At 37.9% G+C, this 26,264-nt stretch overlaps 1 protein-coding gene across 1 annotated transcript in view; it reads left to right on the top strand.

The window, feature by feature from the left end:
- The window catches only part of PLEKHG1 (pleckstrin homology and RhoGEF domain containing G1), a 136,595-nt gene that overhangs the window by 18,088 nt on the left and 92,243 nt on the right, over positions 1 to 26,264 (top strand). The window contains exon 2 of the mRNA XM_031049816.2: positions 17,016 to 17,090. Within this exon, the coding sequence (XP_030905676.2) occupies positions 17,042 to 17,090 (49 nt within the window). The 5' untranslated portion in view covers positions 17,016 to 17,041. The remainder of the gene's footprint in view (positions 1 to 17,015; positions 17,091 to 26,264) is intronic.

Raw genomic sequence — 26,264 nt, 5'->3', positions numbered from 1 at the left:
CTTCTGGGAGAATTATGTTCTGTCCACTTGACCCTTTGTAAAAGTAAATATTTTTATTAGTTATGTTATGTAGGAATTTAAAAAAGATTTAATACATGAAAAAAAATAAAACCCAACCCATCTACCCATCTTTGCATACTTAGCTTTGGCTGCATAAGTCCAGTACACCAAATGATGCTTTGTTCTTGATTTGTGAGTTTCTTTTGTAATTAAAAATTGCACTACTATGGAATTTGACAGGAGACATGACTATGATTTTCCTTTCTTTCCTTGTTTTCCTTTAAAAAAAAAAAAATTCCTCTTTCTCCTTTGCTCCCTTGTTGCCTCCCAAGTGTGTTTGCCACCCCCGCAGACATTTGAGCCCTCCTTTCCTTTAGCAATGGCTGTAAATTGTACTTCAAGGGTAAATCCAGCCTGAATCGCATCTGTTTACTACATAGAATTATAGAACAGTTTGGGTTGGAAGGGACCTTCAGAGGTCATATAGTCCACCCCCCCTGCACTGAGCAGGGACATCTTCAAGTAGATCAGGCAGCCCAGAACCACATGGAGGCTGGCCTTGAACGTCTTTGTAATTTAGATGTGTAAAGTTACTTTGTAAACATAGTTGTATACTTTGTATTTGAGTCTGAAGGTTAAAGAATGTTGGAGTTTAGTTTCTAATCCTGTTTTCAAGGTAGACTACGAAAGACCTTCAAAACATGATTGTTATGTATGTTTCTTCCATGTGGAAATAGGAAAAGTTCCCTCCATACATACAGGTTTGAACACTGATGCTCCTTGGTTTGCACCAGTAAGAGGGTGAGCATGTATCTTTTAAAATATACAGTATAACATTTTTAGTATGGAAAGGCATTTGACTTTATGAAATATTGCACTTGGGAAATGATTTAAAAAGTGAAACTGGTTGGGAATTTTTCAGCCAAAATATTTTGTTGGAATTTATTGAAAACAGAACATTTCACACAGACAGTTTTCAATGAAATGATCAGCGAGAGAATTTCTGAGACCCATATTTTCTTAAAATAATATTTTAGTTCCATGGAAAAAGAGCAATATAATTGAAGTCTGAAGTGAATATTGTCTCTGGAAAGTTCTGTCTCTGTTTGGTTTGGGTTGTTGTGGTGGTTTTTATTTGTTATTTATTTATTTTAATTAGGATTACAAATGTCAGCCATGACACAGCTCAAGTGATGCCAAATTATTCCCCCTCTTCCTTTTTTCTCCCATTTGATGTGTATTAAAACTTTTACTGATGTCTTATCAATGAAGTTGATCTACTCCAATTCTTACAAATTTGATTTGTCCTCTTTATTATTATTATTAATAGTCTAAATTGTGTTGCTTATGTAATGGGCACCATAACTGCCTGTCTCTATTGGATACACATGTGTGGAGGTTTTATTAATTTTCAGGGTGAAGGCAAACTTTTCAAAAGACACTATGTGCCACTTTTAGTCTCAGAGTAAAGAGCTTTTGATCAAGTGGGTTGCAGGATAATTGAGGACACTTGTGCCAAATCTGTCTAGAATATAAACCAAAAATACAGAGTTTTCTGTGTTTATTTTGGGAATGCATACATAGTTTTAAGGTTGTCTCATACACCAATATTTATGAGAAATGACATTGAAGTGGACTTTAAGCAGCACATTATAATTTAAAATGTTGTTGTCTCTCTGAAGCACATCTGGTAATACAAGATCTAAAGCTATTAATTTGGCCAGGACAATGAGCTCTTTATGAATTGGGGCTAGCCCCTTGAAATGAGTTTGCTACTGAATTAATGATGATGGAGGGTGGGGAGTTTGGAGTAATGACCATCTGTTGGGTTGTTAACGTTCAGCAGCCTCCAAGAGACACAGCCATGGCTGGGGTAACATGCTTGTGCTAACCTTAATATCTGTATTGTGACTAAGCATAGAACAAGAAATAAAAGCTGGATGAAACTATGAAATACATGTAATTTTGTATGTGTGTGTGAGGACCATCTTCCAGGGGTGGAAGTTTACTGCTTGTCCAGTCGAGTGGGAATGCTCAGCACAAACAAATTAAAAAAATCACTACCAGCCAAATTTACCATTCAATGCTGTTATCTGTTTTCCATACCTGAGAATAGCTTTGACTTGATTCCCACACGTCACAAAAGAGATGATGAGCAAAAACCCTAAGCGCTTTTCACTCTGGGGACTGGAGGAGCTACACACAAGTGCCATTGTGCTTCATCTGCTGTGGTGCAGCAGGGCATGTGAGAGAATCAGATGAGTCCACAGCTCATTGTCCCTCTTGCTATTCATTCCACGTACCTAGGTTGTAACCCAAGATGTAGTTTAGATGCCTGAAATAATAATTCTCGTTAAGCTGTTTTACAGCTTTTCAACACTGAAAGTAAGGTATGATTCTTGATATTGTCAAATCAGAGTTTGTCTTATCTGTACCTTTATCAGATGTAAGGATATTGATACTTGAGTATATTCTGTAGTGTAAATATAAGTATGAATGACAGAGGCATGAAATTCACCTGCATGAGCCTACTTGATTGGACATTGGTTTTCAAGATGAGGAACAGAAGTCTGCTGCATGCTTGCTGGAAGTAAAATTAGTAGCTGGGCGTTTCCTTAAAATGAATTGGCAGTACAGATAGAAGAATTCTTTCTCTGAACTTCATTTTGTGTGTGTGTAAAGCATAATGTAAACATACTTTCATTTATAAATAGGTGTAACACAAATATTTTAATATCTCTATAGTATTGTACTTCCTGACGTTGATCTATATCACTAAAAGTAAACAAGTCATTTTGCCTTGATGATTCTTATATGTTAATCTAGGATTGCAAAGATGCTGCTCATGGTAGATGTCTTGAAGATGGCAGTGTCCATGGTCTTTTGCTATGATAGGATGAATTAAAGGGTTGAAGGCTTTCAAAATGTATTTCAAAGTGTCAGTACTTAATTCATGCTGTTTGGAGTAGGATTTTCACTGTGGTCTACAATAGCAGGCTCACACTTACTCCTAAGCAGAGCACAGCCCTCCTGGGGCACAGGCACAAGCAGCCCAGAGGAAAAGTGGGATGTGAAATGCTGCCCAATAATCAGGCACTGTGGAACCTGTGTGCCATCAACTTCCAGTTCTGAATCTGTAGAACATTTAGTGTTCTTTCTAATACGCATTTTTTTTGTTTATTTTAGTTGAAAGATTGAAAGCCTTATTTCACTTGGTGTTTTATCATGTTGCCCAATAAGCACTCTGCTGTGTCAGAGTAGATCTTTGATAGAGTACTTGCAGGGCAGAAAAAAGAGTAAAATTGCAATAAAAACCCACAAAACATGCATGAGGTTGAAGCAGACTTTACTATTTCAGTTTTAATACATGCTTAAATTGGAAAAGGAAAATTATGGTTTTGTAATTACTTCTCTGAAAAGTGGAGCAGTTCACTTACTTCCTCAGAGAAATATGCTGAATCTTCAGCTTCAGAGATATGAAGCCAGTAGTTACAGGTAATCTGTTTTAACTAGTAATTTTTATAACAAATGACTTTAATAGATGAGTTTGCAAATTCTGCTGGCAACTAACTTTGGAAAAAGACAAAATTATTCTAGACACATTATAAAAGTTATGTTAATTTAGCCCTCCAGGGCTTACATAATCCAAACCCCTTTCTTTGATTTCATTTGTGATTGTTCCCCCTACATCTGTTTTGCAAATAAAGCCAAATAATAAAAATGATTTGACAGAAGGACCACATGGGCACATGGTTTAAAATAGATCAAACTTTTCTTACACTTAGGTGTAAGACTCTCAAAACTTTCAAAATTAACAGATAATTTTGAGTTTGGTAGTTACTCCAGCCTCCATTGTAGTTATTTTTTTTAAGTATGCTGGGTTCCCATTTACTACAAACTAGGGTAAATGACAAACCAGTTCTGAAAAATTTGGCCTTTGTTTTGTAATAGTTATGATTCATTGCAGCTTTTTCCCAGACTTCAATGGCTTTTGCTGAAACTGTACTGGAATTTGATTTAAAAACTGAGCCCCTCAAAAGCCCCCAGACTACAAAAAACTCTCTTCCATTAAGGTTCTGCTTCATATTTCATGCTGGCATTAGCTTGCTGGTATCACAGAGATTCACAAACTTCAGACTTGTGTCTGAACAGCCATGAGACCATATTTCTTCCTACAGGAGAGCTGGGCAGCTGTCTCTGAACTCTTCTTATGGGACATCTTTCACTATGACACAGGCAAAGGAAGCATCCTCCAGTTGTTGGGCTATGTAGGACTTGAGATGTTGCAGAGAAATTGTCCACAGGTATAGAGACAGAAAGTTATGCTTTTTGAAAGATTTTGAAAGATCCATTTTAGAGGTCAGGACTGAAATGTAGAAGTGTACCCTGCCACTGCTGATAGAATGTGTGTAAGGGAAGAATAGTTCAGTTGTATGTAATTATGTTTTCTGCTCTCCAGAGAGTATGACTGTCTTTTCTTCTCTCCTTGTTTTTGTGGTGACGTGTGCATCTGTCTCTGGCTCTTCATTCAGAGTTCTTTAAAACTTTGGAGTTTGTAGTAAAATTCAAGCAAAATTGAAGAGAGAAAAGCTCAAAGCATTTCAGCAGAGTTTGTGACGAGAAACTTAACATGAGCCAGTTTCAGTGTGCACTCACAGCCCAGAAAGCCAACCATATCCTGGGCTGCATCAAAAGGAGCGCAACCAGCAGGTGGAAGGAGGTGATCCTGCCCCTCTACTCTGCTCTCGTGAGACCTCACTTGGAGTATTGTGTTCAGTTCTGGTGTCCTCAACATAAGAAGGACATGGAGTAATGACTTTAAACTGAAACAGGGTTAGATGTAAGGAAGAAGTTATTTGCTGTGAGGGTGATGGGGCACTTGAAGTTGTGAATGCTCCATCCCTGGCAGTGCTCAAGGCCAGATTGGAGAGGACCTTGGGTGACATGGTTTAGTGTGAGGTGTCCCTGCCCATCCCAGGGGGGTTGGAACTAGATGATCTTAAGGTCTTTTCCAGCCATTCTATCATTCTATAGGTGACCTGAGATAGCAGTTCTACAGGGTTATAACTGCATTAAATTCAGATGTGTCTAAGAATGTTTCCAGGCCTGGAAGAAGATGGTCATATTTGCTGGTATGATTTGGGTATTATGTATAATTTGAGATATATATAAAAAAACCCATAATAATCCAGAACTGGCTAAATTGAGATATCCTGGTGGGTCAGCACATAGTGGCAACTGTTGGGCAAAAAGCGATAGTGGGCTGGTGATACCCTTGGGAATAACACACGAGGTGTGGGGAGAGTGACAGGGTTAGGATGAGAGAGATGGAAATAACTGCCACAAATTCTAAAGGGAGCAAATGCTTCTTCTACTTACTTCTCCTGCCTAAATGCAGTAAGGCTCAGAGGGCTGCAGAATCATAATTTGTTGATGAGATGGAGTGGTTTCCTGCTTTTTGTGGTAATATACTTGGCCCTTTGTGTGTTTGAAATAGAGCAGGGACTTTTTTTCTTTCCTCTGTTGCCCTGCTGAATAGGCTGACATCATCCCAGAGCCGAGGCAGGGCCAGGTGGTGTTCTTGCCTGGCTGTGCCTTTCATCAGATCCAACAGGAGCTCAGTGTCGTTAGTATGCGCCCCATGTGCCCATGTCCCTCAGAGTACAAAATGTGGGCTAGGCAGCAAGAATGGAGGAACTGGGATTTTTATGTACCAAGGATGGAATTACATAACTTGAAACAGCATTACTGGAATACCTCTGTGTTTTTGGGATTGGTACATCAGTACTTAATATTTGAATAAAACATTAAGGTTTATAAATGCTGAGTTGTGTGTGTCTTGGCAGTGCTTTAGGTCTGTTCCACAATTACTAAACTTGGGAGGCTGTTTTGCAGAAGGTTCACTTAAGTTATTTCTTCCCTTAAAAGTGGAAGAAAAGGAACTTTCATCTGAATTCACTGGGCTTCACTATGAGAATTCAAAAGGCTTCGGAAACTGGCTGAAGCTCTTGGTACCAATTTGACTAATATCCCCTCGAATATTTTCTTTAGCCAGACCTATTCAGAGATACCAACCCTGCCTTTATTTGCATTGATTTCCAGTACTAGATTAAATGACCAATAAAATACAAAACTTTGCTTCATTAAAAGAATAAACAAATATATTCCTGTAGCCTGAATTTGTTCTGTGTTTACATAAATTGGCATAGCTGGGAAGACACATTCATCTCCATTGTACTGCAGAATGGTATTGTGTTGCCAGTGGGAAAACACTGTAACTTGTGAATTTTAGTTGGGTTTGGAACCATAGTGTTGATTATACACATTATAAAAAATGAAACAAGTGTTTCTGATCATTTCTTACTGCTGTTAGCTTTCATGGACAGTTCTACTATAGGATTTAAGGTACAGTGAGTTGTGAAGTTGTCTTATTAGTGTCCAGCCAAACTTCTATTACAGTGCATAATCTTTACATGTGCTTTGAATTTTCTTGACATAACTGGGATATTGGTTTTAACTTTCTTTATGATGAATAAATAAATTCTGTTATGTAGCTGTTTGCTCTTTTTCATAATCTTCTCAAGATAGAAATGAAATACTTGGTTACCCTTTATAATGCCTTCTGGTGTTGTTGAAGTACATGTGATCCATCTAGTAAAATTTTACTTGGTGGGGATAGGACATCCGTCTAACAGTAATTCTGGCATCTCAGCTGGATCAAGGAAAGCTGGATGCTGAATGCATTATTTGTTTCTGATTCCCTACTAACTATGTACAAGGAGAAAAAGCTTCACTCTTCCATGTGATTAAAATGGAAAGGTGACCTTTGTCACTGGTGCAAGGTGAAAAGAGGAGAATGTGGACTTGGAGAATTACTTGCAAATGAGCTGATTTGTTCAAACCACCTCACTTAGACAGATGTAGAAAGGAGAAAAACATTCAGCTGAAGGAAATCACCTTTCCAACTATAACATTTGTAAGTTATTTTTTCCCCATGTGTTTTTTCTGAATGGAACTAGTGTTCTCATCTGGGGCCAGTGGAGGTCTGCATTTTGCGATGCAACATTTAGTAATAAATACAGCTTTTTGAAGAAAGCATGCTGGTGATAAGAACCTTTGTATGATTATGGCATTATAGAGGGACTTTCCTTGTCTAGAGAATACTGCATTTTAACCCAAAAGCAATGTTTGTTCAGCAGTTCATCAGTTGCTTCTCTCAAGAAGGTAATTCAAATTCCTTTGAAAATTGTAGCAGGTTAAAGATTGTTACTGTGTGTAATTTCCCTTTTACCAGTTTTAGCCTTCTAGGCTCTCTATTTGTGTTGCTCATAGGTGAGTGAAATAATTTCCTCTCTTTTTAATAATTTTTAATTTTATATTCCATATTTCTTCTTATGAAAATAATATATGCATGTATTTATATTTATGTATGTATATACAAAGCCTGTGGTTTGTCAGAGATTAAGCATGAGCATTATTTGAAACAGTATAGTTTTGCTGTACTCTGCAGTATGCATGTGCATTTCAATGCCACAAAAATGAATAGGACTAAGCTTGCAGTTACAGAGCTCTGCTGAACTGGGGACACGTTATTTAAAACTAACATATAGTGAGAAGTCCCTGGTTTCTCTATCACAACTGTTCAGTGTCCTGTAGATAACTGCAGACTTTGGCTCTAGAAAATATGCTGTCTGCAAGCCACACTTCAACAGTTGCACTCTAGAGTGCCTTAATAAATAATGGACTGTTTTTACAGGAAATGTCCCAGTCTGAGTTATGAGGCCATTCATTTGGACAAAGTGAATGTGCACAGCACTGTTAATTTGTCTGTTATTAATTTCCTTTTTTTCCATGTGTGTGCAGTGTGTATATATATATATATATATATATATATATATATAAACATACACACAGCTGTATGTATTCGCAAAGCAGGGGGAAGGAAAAGCTGGAGGAGCATGAAGTGGTCCTGCCATCAGCTGACTGAGCCAGGACTGGGGGCCAGCCAGGCTAGGCGTATGGGCAAATGGAACATGTCAAGGCTCAGAAAACTTTAACCGCTGACTCCTTTTTGCGATTTTCTGTGTTGTTGCCTAATGTTATATGCTCTGTGATGAAAACAAAGACCCAGAAACTTTCATTAATCATACTTTACTGTAGTCAAAATGTTAGATGGACTTTTTCTGATGGCTGTGGGGAAAAAACGTGTTTCACAGGGTATATGTAAGTAACTTTGTTATGCATGGCTCTATGTTGGCCAGCCATCCAAATGACAGTTTCTGGAAAAGTCAACTGAGTATTACTTGTTGATTAATTACAAAACATAGGTCTAAACCTCTAATTTCAGCAGAAATACCATGTTCAGACAATTGCAGTTGAGGGAAAAATAATTAAAAGGATAAATGGGCTTCATAGGAGCCCTTCTCCTGAGGGTGAATCTGTGCCCATTCCTTTCCTTGCAAAACATATCAGAGTCACTGTGTGTTATGGAAAGAAATGTAGTAAATGTAGGATCCACATGTAAAGTGATCATTATCCATTATCCTCGTTTTAAGTAGGCTTCCTCTTCATGAACACGAGTCAGCAATGCCAAACCAAACATTCCTTTGTATCCTTTTTATTTTTTTCCCCCTCCATTCTTATAGCTCTCCAAAGGAGTTTACAGTTGAGGGGAAAAATATCTTTCTCTCTTGTTTCCTTGGAATTAATGTTGTTTAGGAATTTTTTTTTATCAAAGTAAATGGACCTTTTGGACAGCTCTGACTTTTTTTGTCTTTCATCAGTATGATCTTTTGTCCTGTGGGTTTTTAATATAATGAGATCTAAAGTTATTTCTTTGAAAATATATAATGAAGCCAAACATATTACAAGCATTTTGTAGAAGAGGTAAAACAGCTTGGCTGGACTCGATGCATACTGATTGCTCTGTCGTTAGTGAAACTGGAAAAAACCAATAGTGATGCTTTGAAAAATGTGCACATGAGAGCAATAAACCTCTGATTTTGATTTGGTGCAGAGCTGCCTTTTGTGTTTGTCTTGTCTTTTTTCTTTTCCTTATAGGGAGCTTTCAGAAACATGTATTTAAGCAAAGAGAAGAAATACCCATAAACCAGCTGACTCTAAAATGGACTTGTCTTTATTTATATTCTTAAGAAGTATTGGGTTGTTCTGTAGTCTTTGAGTATTTACTTTTGGATGTACCTTATCTCTTTGTCAAGTTGTGCATGAATGTGGTTTCAAGGTTTATATTGCATACTGGTTATGAGTTTAGGAAGATGATGTTCCTTGTCTCAGCGCCTTGACTCTGGCCCCACATGAAGTTAAAACACATACGAATTTTGTTTGTCCCATAGATATTAGCTTTTCTACTGACCTTAAAATATCAAAAGTTTCTCTTTGAGGGTTATAAAGCTTTCATTTAAAACAAAACAAACCCCAGAAAAACCTTCATTATTATCACAGTGTTGTGATTTCAGGAGACACTACCATACATAATATATGCAGCCTGATGGCCTTACTAAGTGGATGGCAAGGTTGTTTCCCTTTTTCTGTAAACTAAGTGTGACACTCAGCTTAGTGCCAAGAAATTTCCAGTAACAGAAATGGAAATGCAAAAAAGAAGTGTCAGGAGATGAAATGTGAGCAGAGATGGTATGTTTCTCCCATAGTAACAAAATTCTTCAGATATATTGGAATCCATTGGTGGTATCCACCACTGAGTAATATTTATCCATCACATAGAACTGGATTAAAATTGATTTAAGGCTTTGCATATTATAGTTTATTTTCACTGTGATTTGACTTGTTTGCACTGATTGGATTCTTTGTGCTCTAACAGCTTTGCTTCCTCACAGCCTGTTTTGATTTGATTTCCTTTGCTACTTGAGCCTGCAGTGAAGTGGTGAATTTGCACAACAGTGGCCTTTTTCCAAGGCAGTGTGTAGTGATATCCTAAGCACAGGCATCAGGCAAAAAAAATAACTATTTAAGTGCTACCACACAATATCTGCAATAGAAAAGCAATTTGGAGGAGACATTAAGCCTATGAAAGTAGGTATCAGGGGCTTTTCACTATGTATGCCAGGTACAAGTGTGGAGTCATTTTGGTTTTGTTTTTTCCTGTCTAGAAGAAAATGGGATTACAAAATAACCGTTAGGATGCTAGCTGGGGTATTGCCCTTCTTTGTTTCTTTGGTTGGCTTTTTAATTGTTTTGGGGATTATTTTTTTTTATTAATGCAGCAGCAGCCCTTGCCATCAATCAGGAATTTAAAGCTGCAGCTGCTGAGCACCAAAGACTTGGACGTGGAAAAGACTAAAGAGGGAAATTTTACATGTGTGCATCTGCATGACTGTTTATCAGCCAAATCAGCATCTCTCCTAATTGCAGAAAAGTTCAGAGCTTTGAAAAGGAGCTTGTGTAATTCTGAGATCAACACAATGCTTTCCTCTTCAGTTTCCTTTTCTTAACCATGTGCACTGTAAAACAACTTTTGTTATTGCTGAGGTTTGACAGCTTCATATCCAGCTGTGGAATGCTCTTTTGTAAATGTATTAAACCAGAACTTTTATCCCAGTAGCGAGGTTTATGCTGTGCACTTCACTAGAATTAAGTCTAGTCAAAACAGTGACCTAGTGCGTCTGCAGTTGTATTTCTCATGAGAAAAACTTCAAGAAAAGCATCTTGTAAGAAATGATGTAAGTGTCCAGTGAAAATATCAACTAATACCATACAGGATTTTTTAATCCATACAGGCTCTGCTCTCTCGGGTGACATAAAATGGCTGTGTGAGTTCTTACAGTACTGAAGAATTTGTCAAGGAAATGTTCATGGCATACATCATGGTTTTGGCTATGGGTTTGGCTGTTCTTGCAATAGGAGGACTTGTACCTTAAAATCCTTTAGACTCTTTAGCACTGTAGTTGGTGTATGTGCATAATGCTTTTTTTTTTTTTTGTGCTGTTTCAGCACTTGATATGTGCATTACTGAAGAGTTACAATTTAATGGTACTGGAAACAAACTCTTCTAATAAAAAATGTTGAACTGCATGTTCTTCTCTGTACCTGAGGTATCTGTTTTCTTTTTGAAAGATTTTGTTTCGCATTCACTTTTTTTTGGTACCCTAACTAGCACTTAACAGTAGAACTATTGTTACCTAAAAAGTTAAATCAGAAAACAATGTAATGGTAGCTCAATTAAAATATTTAATCTCTGTATTTATAAATTTCAGTGATGAAGACTATGCTTTTGGTTGGGTTTTGTGGAGTAACTAAGTGTAATACACTACAATGGTCTTTTTGCTTAAATTGCTCTGAAAATGGTTTGTGCAGAACACACTTTCTTGTTCAGTAGCAGTTTTCTTTGAATAGATGACAGCAGTTTTGCGGCTATGACGTGCTATGTCTGTACTCATGCATTTTGTGCTGGGACTTGCCTCTAAGTCCCTAAATATCTTGCTACTTTTCCTGTTCTTCATTGTTTTTCATCAGAGCACATGCCATGCATGTCCTGTGCTGAGCCACCACACTCAAGTCCATCTATTTTCTCAACCTTAGATTCAAAAGAGAGTGTCTGAAGTGAGTGACCTACTGTGTGTGAGTGAAACACGATCTTTTGATGGAGTTTTTGTTTTGGTTTGGTTTTTTGCTTGTTTGTGAGTGTGTTTTTAACTTTTGTGAAGGCCTGGAAGGGCTGCTGGGGATAACATGCATTGTACAAAGGCATGAGAGAAGTGATATATGTGTATCTAAGTTGAAAAATGCCCAGTGCTTTAGGAAAGAGCTGTGGTTTGTTCTGATGATAGGAAATTTTGAAATAAGAAAAATGTTGGTATAGTGGCTTATCTGTCAGGGTGTCCAAATCCAGACTTGAGCAGTAAGCAGAATGATTTGGGTATCTGAACTCTAGACAGATTTATAGCCTCTGCTTGGCATGCTGGCCAGAAGTGAGAGGCAGTTTCTGCTGCAAGCACTATGTGCTGCGCACTGTGTGGCACTGAGGAGCAGCTAGTGCCACCTGCGGGAGCCTTGCTGGAACGGGTGCTTTTGTACTCCAGAGATGCATCATCATGGGAAAGTACAGCCAGGATTTCACAGCACCACAGGAAAGGCGTTGGGTTGCTTTCTATCAGCTTTCTGCGGTACAGTGTGACTATATGCAATGTGGGCTGACCTTGAGCAAAGTTGCATGTATAAAAGGCGGTATTTTCAAAGCTCCTCATTTACAGTTTATTTTTACAGAAAGAAAAATAACAGTGATTAATTATACAGAGTAATTTCATACAACCTGTACAGAAATTACTTGAGTCTAAAACCTATTGCTTGTTCTGAGCTCAGAAATTGCTGTGATCAACACAGAGTTAATGCATCAGAAGTAGGTATGTGAATTTCACCAATTAAAACTGACATCTTTCTGCTTAGGCTTTGAATTTGTTTCACAAAGGTATCTGGGGAATGTCAGTCAAGGTTTTGATCCCTCTTCCTCCTCCCAGAAGACCCCATGAGGAAGGTTTCCTCCTTGTTTCATTTAGCATGTTAGCAGCATATGTTGTTAAGTGAGGAGTCATGCAATGTGGGTGGACACTGACCAAATATTGAGTATTATCTCATCTTTTCAAGAAGTTCATTCTATCCAAAGCTTGAATAAGATACCATGTCTTGTTCTCTCCTAGACCTCATATTATGTGTTACTTTGTAAAAAATAAACTCTCTTGACTTGCAGACTGAGACGCAGTGATTAGCTGCTGAACTTGATCTTTTAGTGGGTTTGGAAAACTATGACCAAAGCCTTGGGATAGCACTGGGAATGGATTCAAAGCTACTGGAGAGCTGGGAAGAGGGAGAAGATGTACGCATAGCAGTTAAACCACAGAGGAGCCAGACAGCTCATTCCTTATACTAGAACATTTGTGATTTTCACATTCAAACACACTGGATTACAGTAAAGCAGAATGAAAATGACAAAGGCATTCTGTGATTTGGTCTTTGCTTGATGGGGAAACAAGTGTTTTTGTATTGCAGCTGCAATGTGGATGATTAGTTCCAGAAACTAGGCAGAGGATGCTGTAGATTTCTGCTGGTTTGAAGAAGGCAGGAGAGAGTGATGTTACTCTGACTTTCATCAATGGGGTAAACAATGTACAAGGGAGGTTTTGCTTCTTCTTGCCATCAGAAGGTCTTGTTTGGACCAGCACATCTTTTGCTGTAGTATCAGTGCCACTGATACTGGCCTGTGGAAAAGAAGGTGCAAGGGTGACCTAGTTTGGGAAAATCAGCAAAACGTGTACCATCTTGCAAAAAAAAAAACAAACAACCACCACAACAAATCAACCACCAAAATATACCCTAGATTTGGAAAACTTTGGTCTGTGTTGTTGTGCAGGGGAAAAAAAAGCTGGGATACTTTTGTAGGTCTTTGAAGGAGAGGACTTTTAGAGAATGGAAGCTCATGCCCACATCCAGAACTGTAAAGGAAGGGTATGAAAAAAGCCATCAGAATTCTGTGCAATTTTGAAGGAATAAATGTTAACGTGAAACAACACTTTAATCTTACACAGATATTTCTATGTTACTTGGTATGGATGAGGAGTAGTTGTAAAATAGGGGCAGGTATAAGCCTTGATGGCATACAGTGGTTTGTGTCCTCATAACTCCTATCGTTTCTGTCCATGTTATTTAGAGTTTCTTTCAGTGTCAGTTCTTGGTTCATGTGAAAGAAGTGTGTTAGTGTTAGCATATAAACTTGCTTTTATGGTTTATGTGACCTGGGATCAAAGCTATTCTCGTGGGGTTCAGAGCAGCAATGCTTCTGCCCCAGAAGGGATTTTATAGGCAAACAAATGGCAAAACCTAGATCTGGGATGGATGTCCTTATTCTTTAGCAAAGATGTATGCAGTATTTAACAGCCAAATGTCAAATCCTGGTCATGTTAATGTGTGTGGGAATTTTACCATAGCCTTCCTTGGAGTCTGCAGTATGTCCTGCAACCTGGGATGTTCTAAGTGCTGGATTTGGCATCCTGTGAGTGGTTCTGCATTCAGAAATGCAACATCCAATACTCTTTACCTGAGAAGTGTATTGGTGTGTCCAGGGTGTGTGTGGGTATCTACAAGTCCTTGACTGTTTACAAAATGTTTGATACTAAAATCCCTACTAATATCCGTTTACTTCCCAGGCATTCTTATGCTTTTTTTCTTAAAGGAAGACCTCATCCAAATAGCGTTTAAAAACAAACCAGCAGATGGCTTTACTGTTAACAGCACAGTGTGTAATGTGGATCTTCAGGGCTACAGTTTCTTTATATGTATTGATTTGTATGCAGAAAGTACTGACTCTTTTATATCTCAAAAGCTGCATTTAAAAATTAAATACAATATTTTAAAAGAAACTGTATTTTTATTGTGGCTAAAGTGGCCAAAGCAGAACCTTCATATTGATGCTGATTGCTCCTCTGGAAAATGGGAAAGAAATGGTCTAAGGGACCGTATTTGAAAAGTTTCTGAAAACATCCAATCGACTTTCTAAAGTATGATCACTCCCAGCTATTTGGAACAGATGCAGACTAAGGGCCAGGGATTTGACACAAAGAAGGAGGTTCAGGTTAGATTTCAGTTAGTGATGATCACTGTTCAACATAAATACATAGCTGGATTCCATAGTTACAGCTGTAAACAATCCTATGGTGAACAAAAGTTTCTTTCAAGCTGCTTTATGCTTTTTGAGTACAGTGATAAATTGCTGAGAGAACAAAAATGACACAAAAGTCTTCTCTCCAATTAAATTTTTCCTATGAAATTTTAAAATTAAAAATTGTGATTATTCAATTAATAGTTATTTTGAATAATTGGAAACCCTTATTATTTTTTTTGGCAAGTACAGTTAACTTTAGAGACAAGGACTATATGTGTCTGACATTCAGGTAATCCGTATTTTTTCCTGAGCAAGCTTTTTTAAAGCACTTTTTTGTCTTTGATGTGCTACAAGTTCGAATGTTTTCATGTTTGAATGTTGAATGAATTCAACTGTAGCATGCTATTAATTTAGTTCTTGTGTTTAAATTAACTGAGCTCTTATTTTTTCATAATGTTAAAGCTGATCTGGAATTTTTAGCAGCTCAGGATTTTAAAGGCAAACCAATCTACAAAAAGGGGCAAAAAATTTCTTGAACTAGGACCTCCCAGTATGCCTGTTTGGGTGGCCCTGGCTGATTATGGCCTGTGAAAATGCATGGTCATGCATCTGAATGTTTTTGGTTACTGTTAAAGAGTTTTGCTTAATTGAGAAATGTAAACAGTATGGCTGTGTTTATTCATAAATTATGAATGCATATGTATTTCAAGTTGGCTTACTGGGATGTTCTGTGAAAAAGTGGTCAGAAGAGTAAGCAATAGGTAGCAGCATTGAGTGATGAATTATGAAATACAAAGGAACTATGGGAATAGCTCTGCCTAAGATGCAGAGACAAAGCTATATCAATAATTGTATTGCAAAAGTATTTGGAAGGGTCTAACAGGACTGTTTTTATAAGCTACTGTAAATTGTACCTTATACAGAACCTTTTACCTTATTTCAAGGTTGATCTTGAAATTTTTAGTAGTAGTATCCCAAATTTTGCACTAAGATTGTTTTGCTGGATGGAGATTATTTGTACAGAAAGCAAGCAAGATTCACCTTTTTTTTTTTTTTTTTTTTTTTTTTTTTTTTTTTTTTTTTACATCTTACCAGCAAATTAATAGCTACATGCTGCTTCTCTGCTGGATTTTACATGAGTCCTGATTGGCCACACTGCCAAGAGAGAGAGATTTACTTTCCCAGTGTGATGCATAATGTTTGTCGGAGATTTCCTTCCTAAATTACAACTAAGGACTTTATAAATAAATAAAGGAATGCTAAACTTTGAATTCTGTTTTTTAAGTGCTTCAAAACTTGGTATGCTAAAGAAATGAGGAGCTCTATATTTCCTTTCTTTAGATCTTTCTTCCTTCCACTAGCTTTGGTATAACTGTCAGAGAAGAAAAGCAAACCAAATCTTACAAGAATTAAGTTTATCATGGTTACATGAAAAGAAATCTTCATTAGTTGGTGGTATGACTCGGAGTGATAAGGGGCCTTTTTATTAAAAAATGTGCTGTTTTGGTTTTTTTTTAGTTGTTTAGTATATTCTGCAATTTTTAGCAGTGTGGAACTGGTTTGCATTTATGAGAGAGACGGAAGGAAGCATACCCTTTAGATTTTAAACTATATGTGCTTCCATGTTTTTTAAAGAAGTCACTGAAGATACTAGTCAGTGACAATAACTGGACCTCAGCTTTCAGGTATAATTTTTAAAATTGACAATGCTACAGGAAAATGTTGAAGGCTCTGTATGAGTGTTGTCATTTTTAAACCTGGTTGAACTGCTCTGGTGCTATTAATCATCCATGCAATTTAAAAAATCTAGGAAACAGCAACACATTTCACAGACCGTTTCGTTACTGAAAACCATTGAGAGAATGGTGTTTCTAGACAGTGTTTTGAAGATGCACTGCTCTAAGCACAGAGGCTTTTTAATGCAGAGCTGTTTAAATTGGTAAATCTGCAAAACCATACATGGGACAGTAGTTTTTAAGTTGCTTTGGATTATCCAAATGAACTCTTGAAGTAGATTGCTTCTGTAGCTGTGGAAATTCTGAATCTGTTCAATAAATATCCTGGCTTGTGTGCAGCAATCGAATGATCTAATTTACCATTCCATTATTAAAAAAGCCAAGGTCATTCAACACCCATTTGAATCTTGCTAAGTTTTGTGCTGGGGATGATAGGTCATGCTCCATAGAGAGGGCTGAGTATGGGCACTCTGTTAAAGGTGTTGCAGTTAATATCTAGGGAGTTTTGATTGTTTGTGTATCTCACATACAAACATGGAAATGATGAAGACAGAAAATCTGTCCTTGTGGGGGTCACGGAACAGGGGAATGGTCCTACTGAAACATACTGGTTTTGATGGAGAACATTTTCTCTGCTTTGGGTCCACTAGGCTTTCCTAAACCTGTGTCTGCAGAGATGCCGGATAAAACACCAGGTGGTACAGAACCCAACCCTAGGAGTGAAGGTTAGTAGTTTTTTTCTTTATATATATATTATTCTTTTTATATATATAAATTATTCTTTATATATATATATATAATTCTTTATATATATAAATATATATTTAGTAATTATTGAAGGAAAGAAGCATTGTGATTTTGTGAAAGATTTTTCAAGTCTGAATTACTTTTATGTGTGCGTGTTCATCTAAATATCAGGGACTTATTTATGTGTAACCTTTCCCTCCCTCCCTAGTCCATCACTTATGATATTACTAAAGTATATAATGAGGGAGAAGAACTGGTGAGCTGCTAGGATTTCAGCTTTACAGAAGATGTTTGTCCTCTTTTGGTAAAGAGATCTTGTTGACTGAGGCCAGTTTTTTTTTAATAAGGTATATGTAAGTCTGACAGAACCAAAGTGGACATTTAAGATGTGGGATGATTGACACAAGGAGGAATTGAAAATGCATGACTTCCACTAAAATCAGTGGAAACATAAAATACCCAGGCTTCATGAAAATCAGACCTTTTTTTTGTTCTCAAGGTCCATTAACTTTAAATTAGTACATCTGAAAGTTTGGTGCTTGTTTTCAAGGAAAATCTTTTGTCTAAAAACCATTGTAATCCTGCTAACTTCAGTCCTTCCTCAGAATCACTGCTGCATGTTTCATTAAAATATTTTATACAAATTTGATTTGCTGTTTCACCTGATACTTGTGAGATGTTTTTGACAGTTTTGTGGCAAAACTTGCAGCAGTTCTTGTATATGCTTTCTTTCTAGACCATTGCCATCCTCACACAAGGGCTGTATTCATTCAAATGTCTGTTTTAGTTTGAAAGAAGCTTTCAGCTCAGGCTGGTTTATACTGCTTTCTCTCTAAACCTAAAGATATGCATCTCAAAATCTAGTTTTAAGTATTTTTGTTGCATTTGAACCTAATTTTTTATATTTGAAGGACATCGAGGAACATGTTGCAATAATAATTTGAAAAAGTGCATCAATAACAGCAGAGAAACATAATTTTCCCTGTAAAGGGTATTAAGTCATGCTTAACTGCAAAAGGCCTTACTAGTAGTTTCTTTTTTAAATTTCCCATGAAGCCTAATGCACTATGAAGAGACTCACCACAAGAGAAGCAGTTACAGCTAGTTGTGCAAAGACTGAGCCCTCTCTGATTCACACATTGTGTGCCTCTTTTATACATAAATTCTTATGCTGAAAACACTGTGATAAAGCTGTTAGAACCAAAGCCTGCATTTGTACCAGGAGTTAAGATGTGGAACAAATTGTCCTGTTCATTCTGGTTGCTTTTCTGAAAGTAAGCTTGCCCTTGGTATTTATAAAGTCTAAGTGTGTTATAATGGTACTGATTATAAATTTAATTTCTTTTCTGGGTATGCAACAGTGGCAGATGCTGCCACATCTCAGCTCTCCACCCTCTGAGAAGAGCTCTAGTAAATTAAACAAAACACAAAGATAATGTAAAACTTTCAGATCAAATCTGGAGAAAACTCATTCTGTCTGTGAAAGGCAATGTTATTTTCTCTTGCTGCATTTTAATTTACCACCTAAGCAACTTCCAGTAAGCAATTTGTAAGGTTTTCTTTAGCTTTACATCAGGAGTTAGAGAGGGTAAAACTTGAGGGTATATGACAGGATAGCATAGAGCTGTAGATGGGCTGGGAGCAAGGTCTCAGGTAAGGAAGGGGAGAAAACTGAAAGAATCATGTAGAGCATCTAATGATGGAGTCACTGACTGAATCATGTGGCCATCAAACAAAGATTGATTCTCCTCATCATGCTGGTAATCAGAGACTGATGTCTGTGAAGAGAGATGGGTGAGGACTGAGAGCAGGTGTGTGCATCTGTTAGACACGGAAAGACCATAGTCTTTGAGGTTAGGACATCCCAAGTTATAGTTTCCAATCAGTTTCCTGTTATCTCCATCCCCAAATTAGAAGGCTGAAACTGGACACAGGAGTGCTCATGTCAATGTACAGGAGAAGGGAGGCTGGAAGCACTTTGTTTCATTTAATTTTTGGAAAATTTATGAAGTCTTCAGTGTCTCTTTGTTTCTGTAAATATGGTTTCATTTCACCAGAACTGCCAACAGGTAAAAAACATTCCAAAAACATCTTTGCAGTTAAGCAGAGATCTAGAAGCTGCCCTGAGGATCTTTTTCAGTACCTTTGAAGATTTTGTGCTTTTCAGTACCTTCTGAGGTCTGTCTAATCAATCAGATGCATAATATAGTGTCCTGTGCATTGTCAAGGAAAGTTAAGACTGGAAAGAATTCACACACCAAATTAGGCTGTAGTGTTTAGGGACACCACAATTAAAAATCTTCTCTGTGTACGCTTTGCTGTACTAATTCCCTCAAAACAGAAGAGATTCCTGTGACTTGAAGTTTTCCATATGCACAAGACACACGAATGTCTGAGTCATAAAGAAACTGCTCATATAAGGTTGCATAACTGTTTATGTATTCTCTCACACATACAATATACACATATATAGAAATGTGCATATGTAGACATATATATGTAGCCTTAAACCATTAGTTCCTAAGGGAACTGTTCCCATGGGTGGCATGGTGAGTGCTAATTTTCTGGGATTTGCAGTTTCAGGGTCCCCAAGGTAGTGGGGCAGGGATGTGGCTGGGCCTTCTCTGGCATGCTGAGCTATTTGGAAATAGTTCAACTTCTCCACATCATTTCTGTTTCCAGATATTACTGACTTTCCCTCTCTTCCTAACCTTATACCTCAGGAAAATAGATAAAATACTCGGCTGTGGAAATGAGCTTTGTAGGTTTTGAGGTGCAACAAGCAACTTCAGTGAAACTTGTTTTAGTGCATTGGTTTTCTTGATGCTCTGTTTTGTAAGCTGCTAGCATAAGAAAAAAAAAGCGCTGAATAAACTGCTACCAACCTAAACCACTTGTTTCTAGACTGGAGTAATGCATCTTTAGGTACTTAGATGGCTCACTAGTGATGATGGTAAAGTAAGAAACACATGCAATAAAATAAAACTAACTAAAATTATAAGCTAATGCTGAGTCTTCATTTTCAAATTACAGTTATCATTGTTCTGTTGTGATAAGAATTTATGAAGGTCTTCAAGCAGTTGGTATAAAAAAAGTGCTTTAACAGATGAAATGTCTAATAAAGCAAAACTTGGTTTAATCCGGATGCTTTGTTTTTAATCACTCTTCTGGAATGAATTCTTAGATGTTTAAAAAAAAAAGGTGAAATAATGAATAAAAATGAATCTTCACTTAGAGACCTGTTTTTAAATCCTGATTAAGATGTTCTACTGAAGACAAAACATGATACTAGCGTATGCTGATGATACTAAATTGTTAGTGCAGGAAGTTAGAACTTCGAGGGGTTTTGTTGTTTTATTCTGGTAAATACTCTTACTTTCAAAGAATGTTATGATAACTGTTGTTACTAAAAAGAATTGTCAGGCATATGCCAGGGGCTGCTCTAGCACTGACTTCTAAGATAAACTTTCATCTGCTTTGATCACATGCATCTCTATTTACTTAATGTTTATACAATTTACTATAATGTAGAAACATTTCACTGGTATGACTGAGTCAGAATTAAGAAGTGAGTGTTTCATTTCTCATGCTTAAAATATCACTGCTACTTGCATGCATAAATGTTTATGTGAACTTTCTTCATTATTTCCAGACATTTTATTGCTGCTTGTTTTTTTTTTCCCAAAGAAATATTCTTGTTATCCTTTGTTAGTTGGGGCTTTTTTTGTTGTTATTTTTTTTTTAAATGTGTACTGGTTATAAATTTCTAACAATTAACCTTTCAGGGTAATAAGGGTCAAGTTGGGTTGAGCTAAGTGTTGGCAACGTAACTGATTATCTGGAAGCTTTTCAAAAGTCAGTGTTGCTTTAACCTGGCAGTTAAAACCCTCCCTGCCCCTCACCCACTGACCCACTGCTCCATATACTTGAGTTCAGCCATGAAACACACAGAAGCAGACAATTGAGAAATGAGTTTCCTGTAATTAAGTTACTGTAACTTAGTCCTTGACTCAAGGGTCTCCAGTGAGAGGGCAGAGTGTTTGCTTTTCTGCCACCTCTTCTGTCAAACTTTTTAGAGTCAACAGTTACATTTATAAATGTCATTTCTTGCTTTGTGCTGTAGGAGGAAACCCAGATTTAGTTGTGCAAAGATGGAAGTGTGTGTGCATCACATGTGAAATATATTTTTCAAGAAGCATGTGTAGCTATCCAGGAGGGTAGACATCAAAACAAAAAAAACCCAACACAGCCCCTACCACTATCCACTTATAACTGTTTCTTAACTGTTTTCCTAAGGCAAAGCTATTATATTCTATTTACAATGGATACATTTGGAACAATGTGCTATGTCAATACCAGGAAGTGGATTGAGTGTATTTCTGTTTTAGCTTGCAAAGGAATTAACATTTGTTCTGCTTACGCTTGCTGAAAGGTCACTCTTAAACTTCTAGTATAGTATATAAAAACCACTGGAAATTGGTCTGACAGGGGTACCCCACCTACTGCATAAATTCCTCCTTTCACTTGCAAAGAGGATGCTGTGGTTCACAGCAACTGCTTGTGATGGTATCTGGAGTTAGGCAATTGTTCACTTGCAAAAACTTAGATAAATAATTGTAAAATATTCATTATGAATTAACTTTTTTTAATGGTTAAGAAAATTTGGTAATACCAAATGGTTTTCATAAAAAGCAAGTGCTTCATCCTGCGGAGAGCTGATTAATTTTTTGTTGTGATCCCTTTGACCAGCTGTTCATAATACAGCTGGGCTTGCTTCCAAAGAAACCAGATGATGTCTACCTTAGAACGCAATTGGAAGGCTGTGACTCAGTTTTTGGGGTATCAGTCAAATAGTTTTATGCAAAATGCTTAGAAAAGCTATATGGTTGTGGGAACCTTTATTAGGTCTTTCCAGTCAGCTCAACTGGTTGTTTTCCTGTGCTTTAAAAGTAGCAATTTTTTAAGAGAAAGATGTGAGGAAATTAAGCTCTCCCAAACTCTTCTTCCTTTCCCCCTTCCCCTCCATCTTCGTTCCTTAAGCAAGAGCCATGACTTCCCCCAGCTGGATCCATCCTTACTGGCTTTGTGGTTCACACTTGCATGATGAAAGAAACAAATGTTACACCTGGGCTTTATAAATAACCACTGACAAACCCCAGTGGGCAACATCCTATGTCATTGTAAAATATCCTATAGTAACAACAGTGTATTTCCTTGCATTGTGTACCTGATGGCACAAGTGGGAATCTACCAGCTGTTACTGCTGTTGTTCGTGATAACTCATTTAGTTTTTTTAACTCCTATGACTTACGTTTGTGTGCTATTTCTGCTGTAATGTGCAACACTGAATAAGCAAAAAAAGAAGCCATGTAAATCTGTAGACTGGCCAATCAGATTTATACTTCCAAATTTTGCTAAGACTGATTTTTTTCATGGCAGCGCTACCAGGATATGGTCATTGAGGTTAGTAAATTGCTGCCATCTGCACAGTGCTTGCAGCTTTCAGTGGGTATTCAGCAATGTACCATCTTGTGCTATCTTTATGGAGAAGGCTCTTGTTACATTTTATTACTACTACACCTCTTTTAAAGAAATGCAAAAGCAGATGGCATATAAAGCATCTTTTCTAAAGCTTTTTCAGATCTTAAGTGCACATGAAGTCACAGATAACTACGGTAATAGTGCACTCGTAGGCTTAATGGTACCTCACTGGGCTGAAATGGGCACAAAAACATTTGTGTGCTGGAGGATGGTGATTGTATATTTCATCTACTTAGTCCTGTTCTTTGGAACTAGTTTATTTTATCTTGCTCCATTCACTGTTTCCTGAAGCTTCTTGCTGCCTAATTGAAGACAAGAGATGTCTGGAATAAGCAGTAAATACCAACTATACTATTTTGTGGACAATAACTTGTAGCTGTCAGGTAACGTTGTATGGGTGAGAGCCATAGAATCATAGAGAAGTTAGGGTTGGAAAGGACCTTAAGATCACCTAGTTCCAACCCCCCGCCATAGGCAGGGACACCTCACACTAAAGCATGCCCACGCAAGGCTTCATCCAACCTGGCCTTGAACACTGCCAGGGATGGAGCATTCACAGCTTTCCTGGGCAACCCATTCCAGTGCCTCACCACCCTAACAGGAAAGAATTTCTTCCTTATATCCAGTCTAAACCTCCCCTGTTTAAGTTTTAACCTGTTACCCCTTGTCCTATCACTACAATCCCTAATGAATAGTCCCTCCCCAGCATCCCTGTAGGCCCCCTTCAGATACTGGAAGGCTGCTATGAGGTCTCCATGCAGCCTTCTCTTCTCCAGGCTGAACAACCCCAACTTTCTCAGCCTGTCTTCATATGAGAGGTGCTCCAGTCCCCTGATCATCCTCATGGCCTTCCTCTGGACTTGTTCCAGCAGTTCTATGTCCTTTTTATGTTGAGGACACCAGAACTGCACACAATACTCCAAGTGAGGTCTCACGAGAGCAGAGTAGAGGGGCAGGATCACCTCCTTCGACCTGCTGGTCACGCTGCTTTTGATGCAGCCCAGGATATGGTTGGCTTTCTGGGCTGTGAATGCACACTGAAGCCGGCTCATGTTCATTCTCTCATTGACCAATACCCCCAAGTCCTTCTCCACAGGGCTGCTCTGAATCTCTTCTCTGCCCAACCTGTAGCTGTGCCTGGGATTGCTCTGACCCAGGTGTAGGACCTTGCACTTGGCATGGTTAAACTTCATGAGGTTGGCATCAGCCCACCTCACAAGTGTGTCAAGGTCCCTCTGGATGGCATTCCTTCCCTCCAGCGTATCAACAGAACCACACAGCTCGGTGTCATTGGCAAACTTGCTGAGGGTGCACTCAATTCCATTGTCCATGTCACCGACAAAGATGTTGATTCTGTGATTCTAGATTCTGTGATCAACAGTCAATATAAAAGGTCTTGTCTATTTATGCAGAAGGTGGTAGACACTGTGGATTTCCCTGGCAAAGGATATTGTGAATGTAAAAAATTTACATGAGTTGAAGGGGGTACCAGAGAAGTCTCTGGAAGGTAGCTCCAAATGAATGAGCCACTGCAAACCAAGGAAATCTCTTAAACTGAAAATGTTTCGAAGCTAGAAGAATGCTGGGGAAAAATATAGTACATGATTGCTATGTCCCCTCTGTCACCATTAATGAAGTCTTCCTGTGCTAGGTTAGTTTTTTCTTTCTTACTATTCATAACCTCATTTTCTAGCAGCTTTTATTCCCCCCCCCAAAATCATACCTTGAAGGAGGAGGAAGTGTCTACATATAGACAATATTGAAGTTTTAAACCTAGTGTTTATAGAAGAAGATGGTGAAGCCAAAGGAGATTTGAAATCTGATTGGAAATTGGAGAAAAGCAAAGCAAAAAGGTGATGAAATTGGATATTCTGTTTCTGACTTCTCACTAAGCTGTTGCCCTCTGTGAAAACTGAGAGGTTGGCACATCTTTCTTTGAAACACTGGTTGTAGACTGTTGTCATAATGCATAATGACTCTTGTCATAACTCTCTTGAGAAATCTGGGTTAGCTCCAGTCAACCAGTATTAGCAACAGCCAAATCAACCATTGTGCCATGCAGATACTGTGGAGCAGTATTTGCACAGCGCTTGCTTTGCTGCAACCAGACTGTTTTCAGCTCCCGTGTTCTGCAATGCAGCTCATATTCTCTGGTAGTGTTATGATGCAATAAATCACAACATTGAACCTATTTGCAATTTTCCTGACAGTATTTTGATGAACTGTGTTAGTTCCTAGGCTGTGATGTTTGGGTCCAACTGTCTGTGTTGCCAATAGGCTGTTAATTGGATGGGCTTTAAAAACTTCCTCAGCTCAGTGGAGTGAAGAGGAAGAGGTGGTAGTAGTTCCCTTGATCTAGGGCAGTGAAAGGTAGACTGTTCTGGACATTGTGAAATGTTTGAGTACTGTAGAGCGTGCTCCTCATCAGAAGTGAAGATGAAGCTGCTGTAAAGTAATAGAGGTTCAGTAACTGATTACAAAGGCTAAGCTATTAACATGTAGAATAACTTGTTCTTCAAATACCAAGCACTTTCCCTGGTGTCCTGGCTGGCTAGTATCTCACCAGAGATCAGTGTTTCAGTCATCTGCAAGTCATAGAAAACTTATGTGACCTGAACTGCTTAATCTTGAGGTTTGAAAAGCTATGGATTAGTTTTGGTTTTTTATTTTTGTATTGATGATCACATTTCTAAAGAATTACTTTTGCTCTTCTGTTTCAGTGGTAATTATTTCTTAGTTCTCAAGCAATTAAGAAGTGTAGCACTTAAGTTTGATGCACTTTTGTGCTTTTATATACATTGTACGCAATACAAAATTATGTGTATAATGATTTATAAATAATGTGCACGTATGAAGTAACCAATTATGGAGAGAGTACAGAGTGGGGAGACTAAATGTGCCTTGCATGAAGCAATCAAATGTGATGTGTTCTTATGAGAATCAGCTAGTTTCTTTAAAGCACTTCTGAATGCTGAGGGTCTGAGTTATTTTTAAATTGATGTTCAAAGTTGGGAGAAATCTAACCAATTCAAACATTCCTGTTGCTTGTTGAAGCAAATAAATGAGTGTTATACTAATTACCTGTGTATTCTAGTGTAAATATTCCTCTCAGTTAGATGCTCTTAAGAAGTGGTTGAAAATCCTCTCTTAACTGTGAGCTTTTTTTTAAAAAAAATGATTACATTTAAGCTGCAAACTTTAATTTGACATTATTCTGACTTAAAGCTGAGCTTGCTTATCTGGAGTAAAGTATCGCTAGTGGAATTTTTAACTATACAATTCTCAACTTTATCCCATTCACATAAGAAATAACCCACAGAGCTTGAAAGTAAAACAGTGATGCCATTAATGAGTTTCCAGTGTCTGCATTACTGATTGGAACAAAAATTTTAGTGGTCTGTTTGCTGTGCTTGAAACTGTCAGTGGAGGCAGAGGGCAGCTTCGATGGAGCCTAAATGATGCATGGTGAAGCAAGACAGGGGGCACCCAGTACTCTCCCACCTCCCCAGCTCCTGCCCCAGCATTCTTCTAATGATGGCTTATTCTTAGTGTTCCATGTTGGGATTGGAGAAGAGAATGCTTCCCTTCATGGTGGATGTCCATCAGGACTA

The sequence above is a fragment of the Melopsittacus undulatus genome, chromosome 3 (genome assembly GCF_012275295.1).
Source record: "Melopsittacus undulatus isolate bMelUnd1 chromosome 3, bMelUnd1.mat.Z, whole genome shotgun sequence".
Classification (NCBI taxonomy): Eukaryota; Metazoa; Chordata; class Aves; order Psittaciformes; family Psittaculidae; genus Melopsittacus; species Melopsittacus undulatus.
The sequence above is the reverse complement of the archived record's forward strand: the minus strand, read 5'-3'. Positions and strand labels throughout refer to the sequence as shown.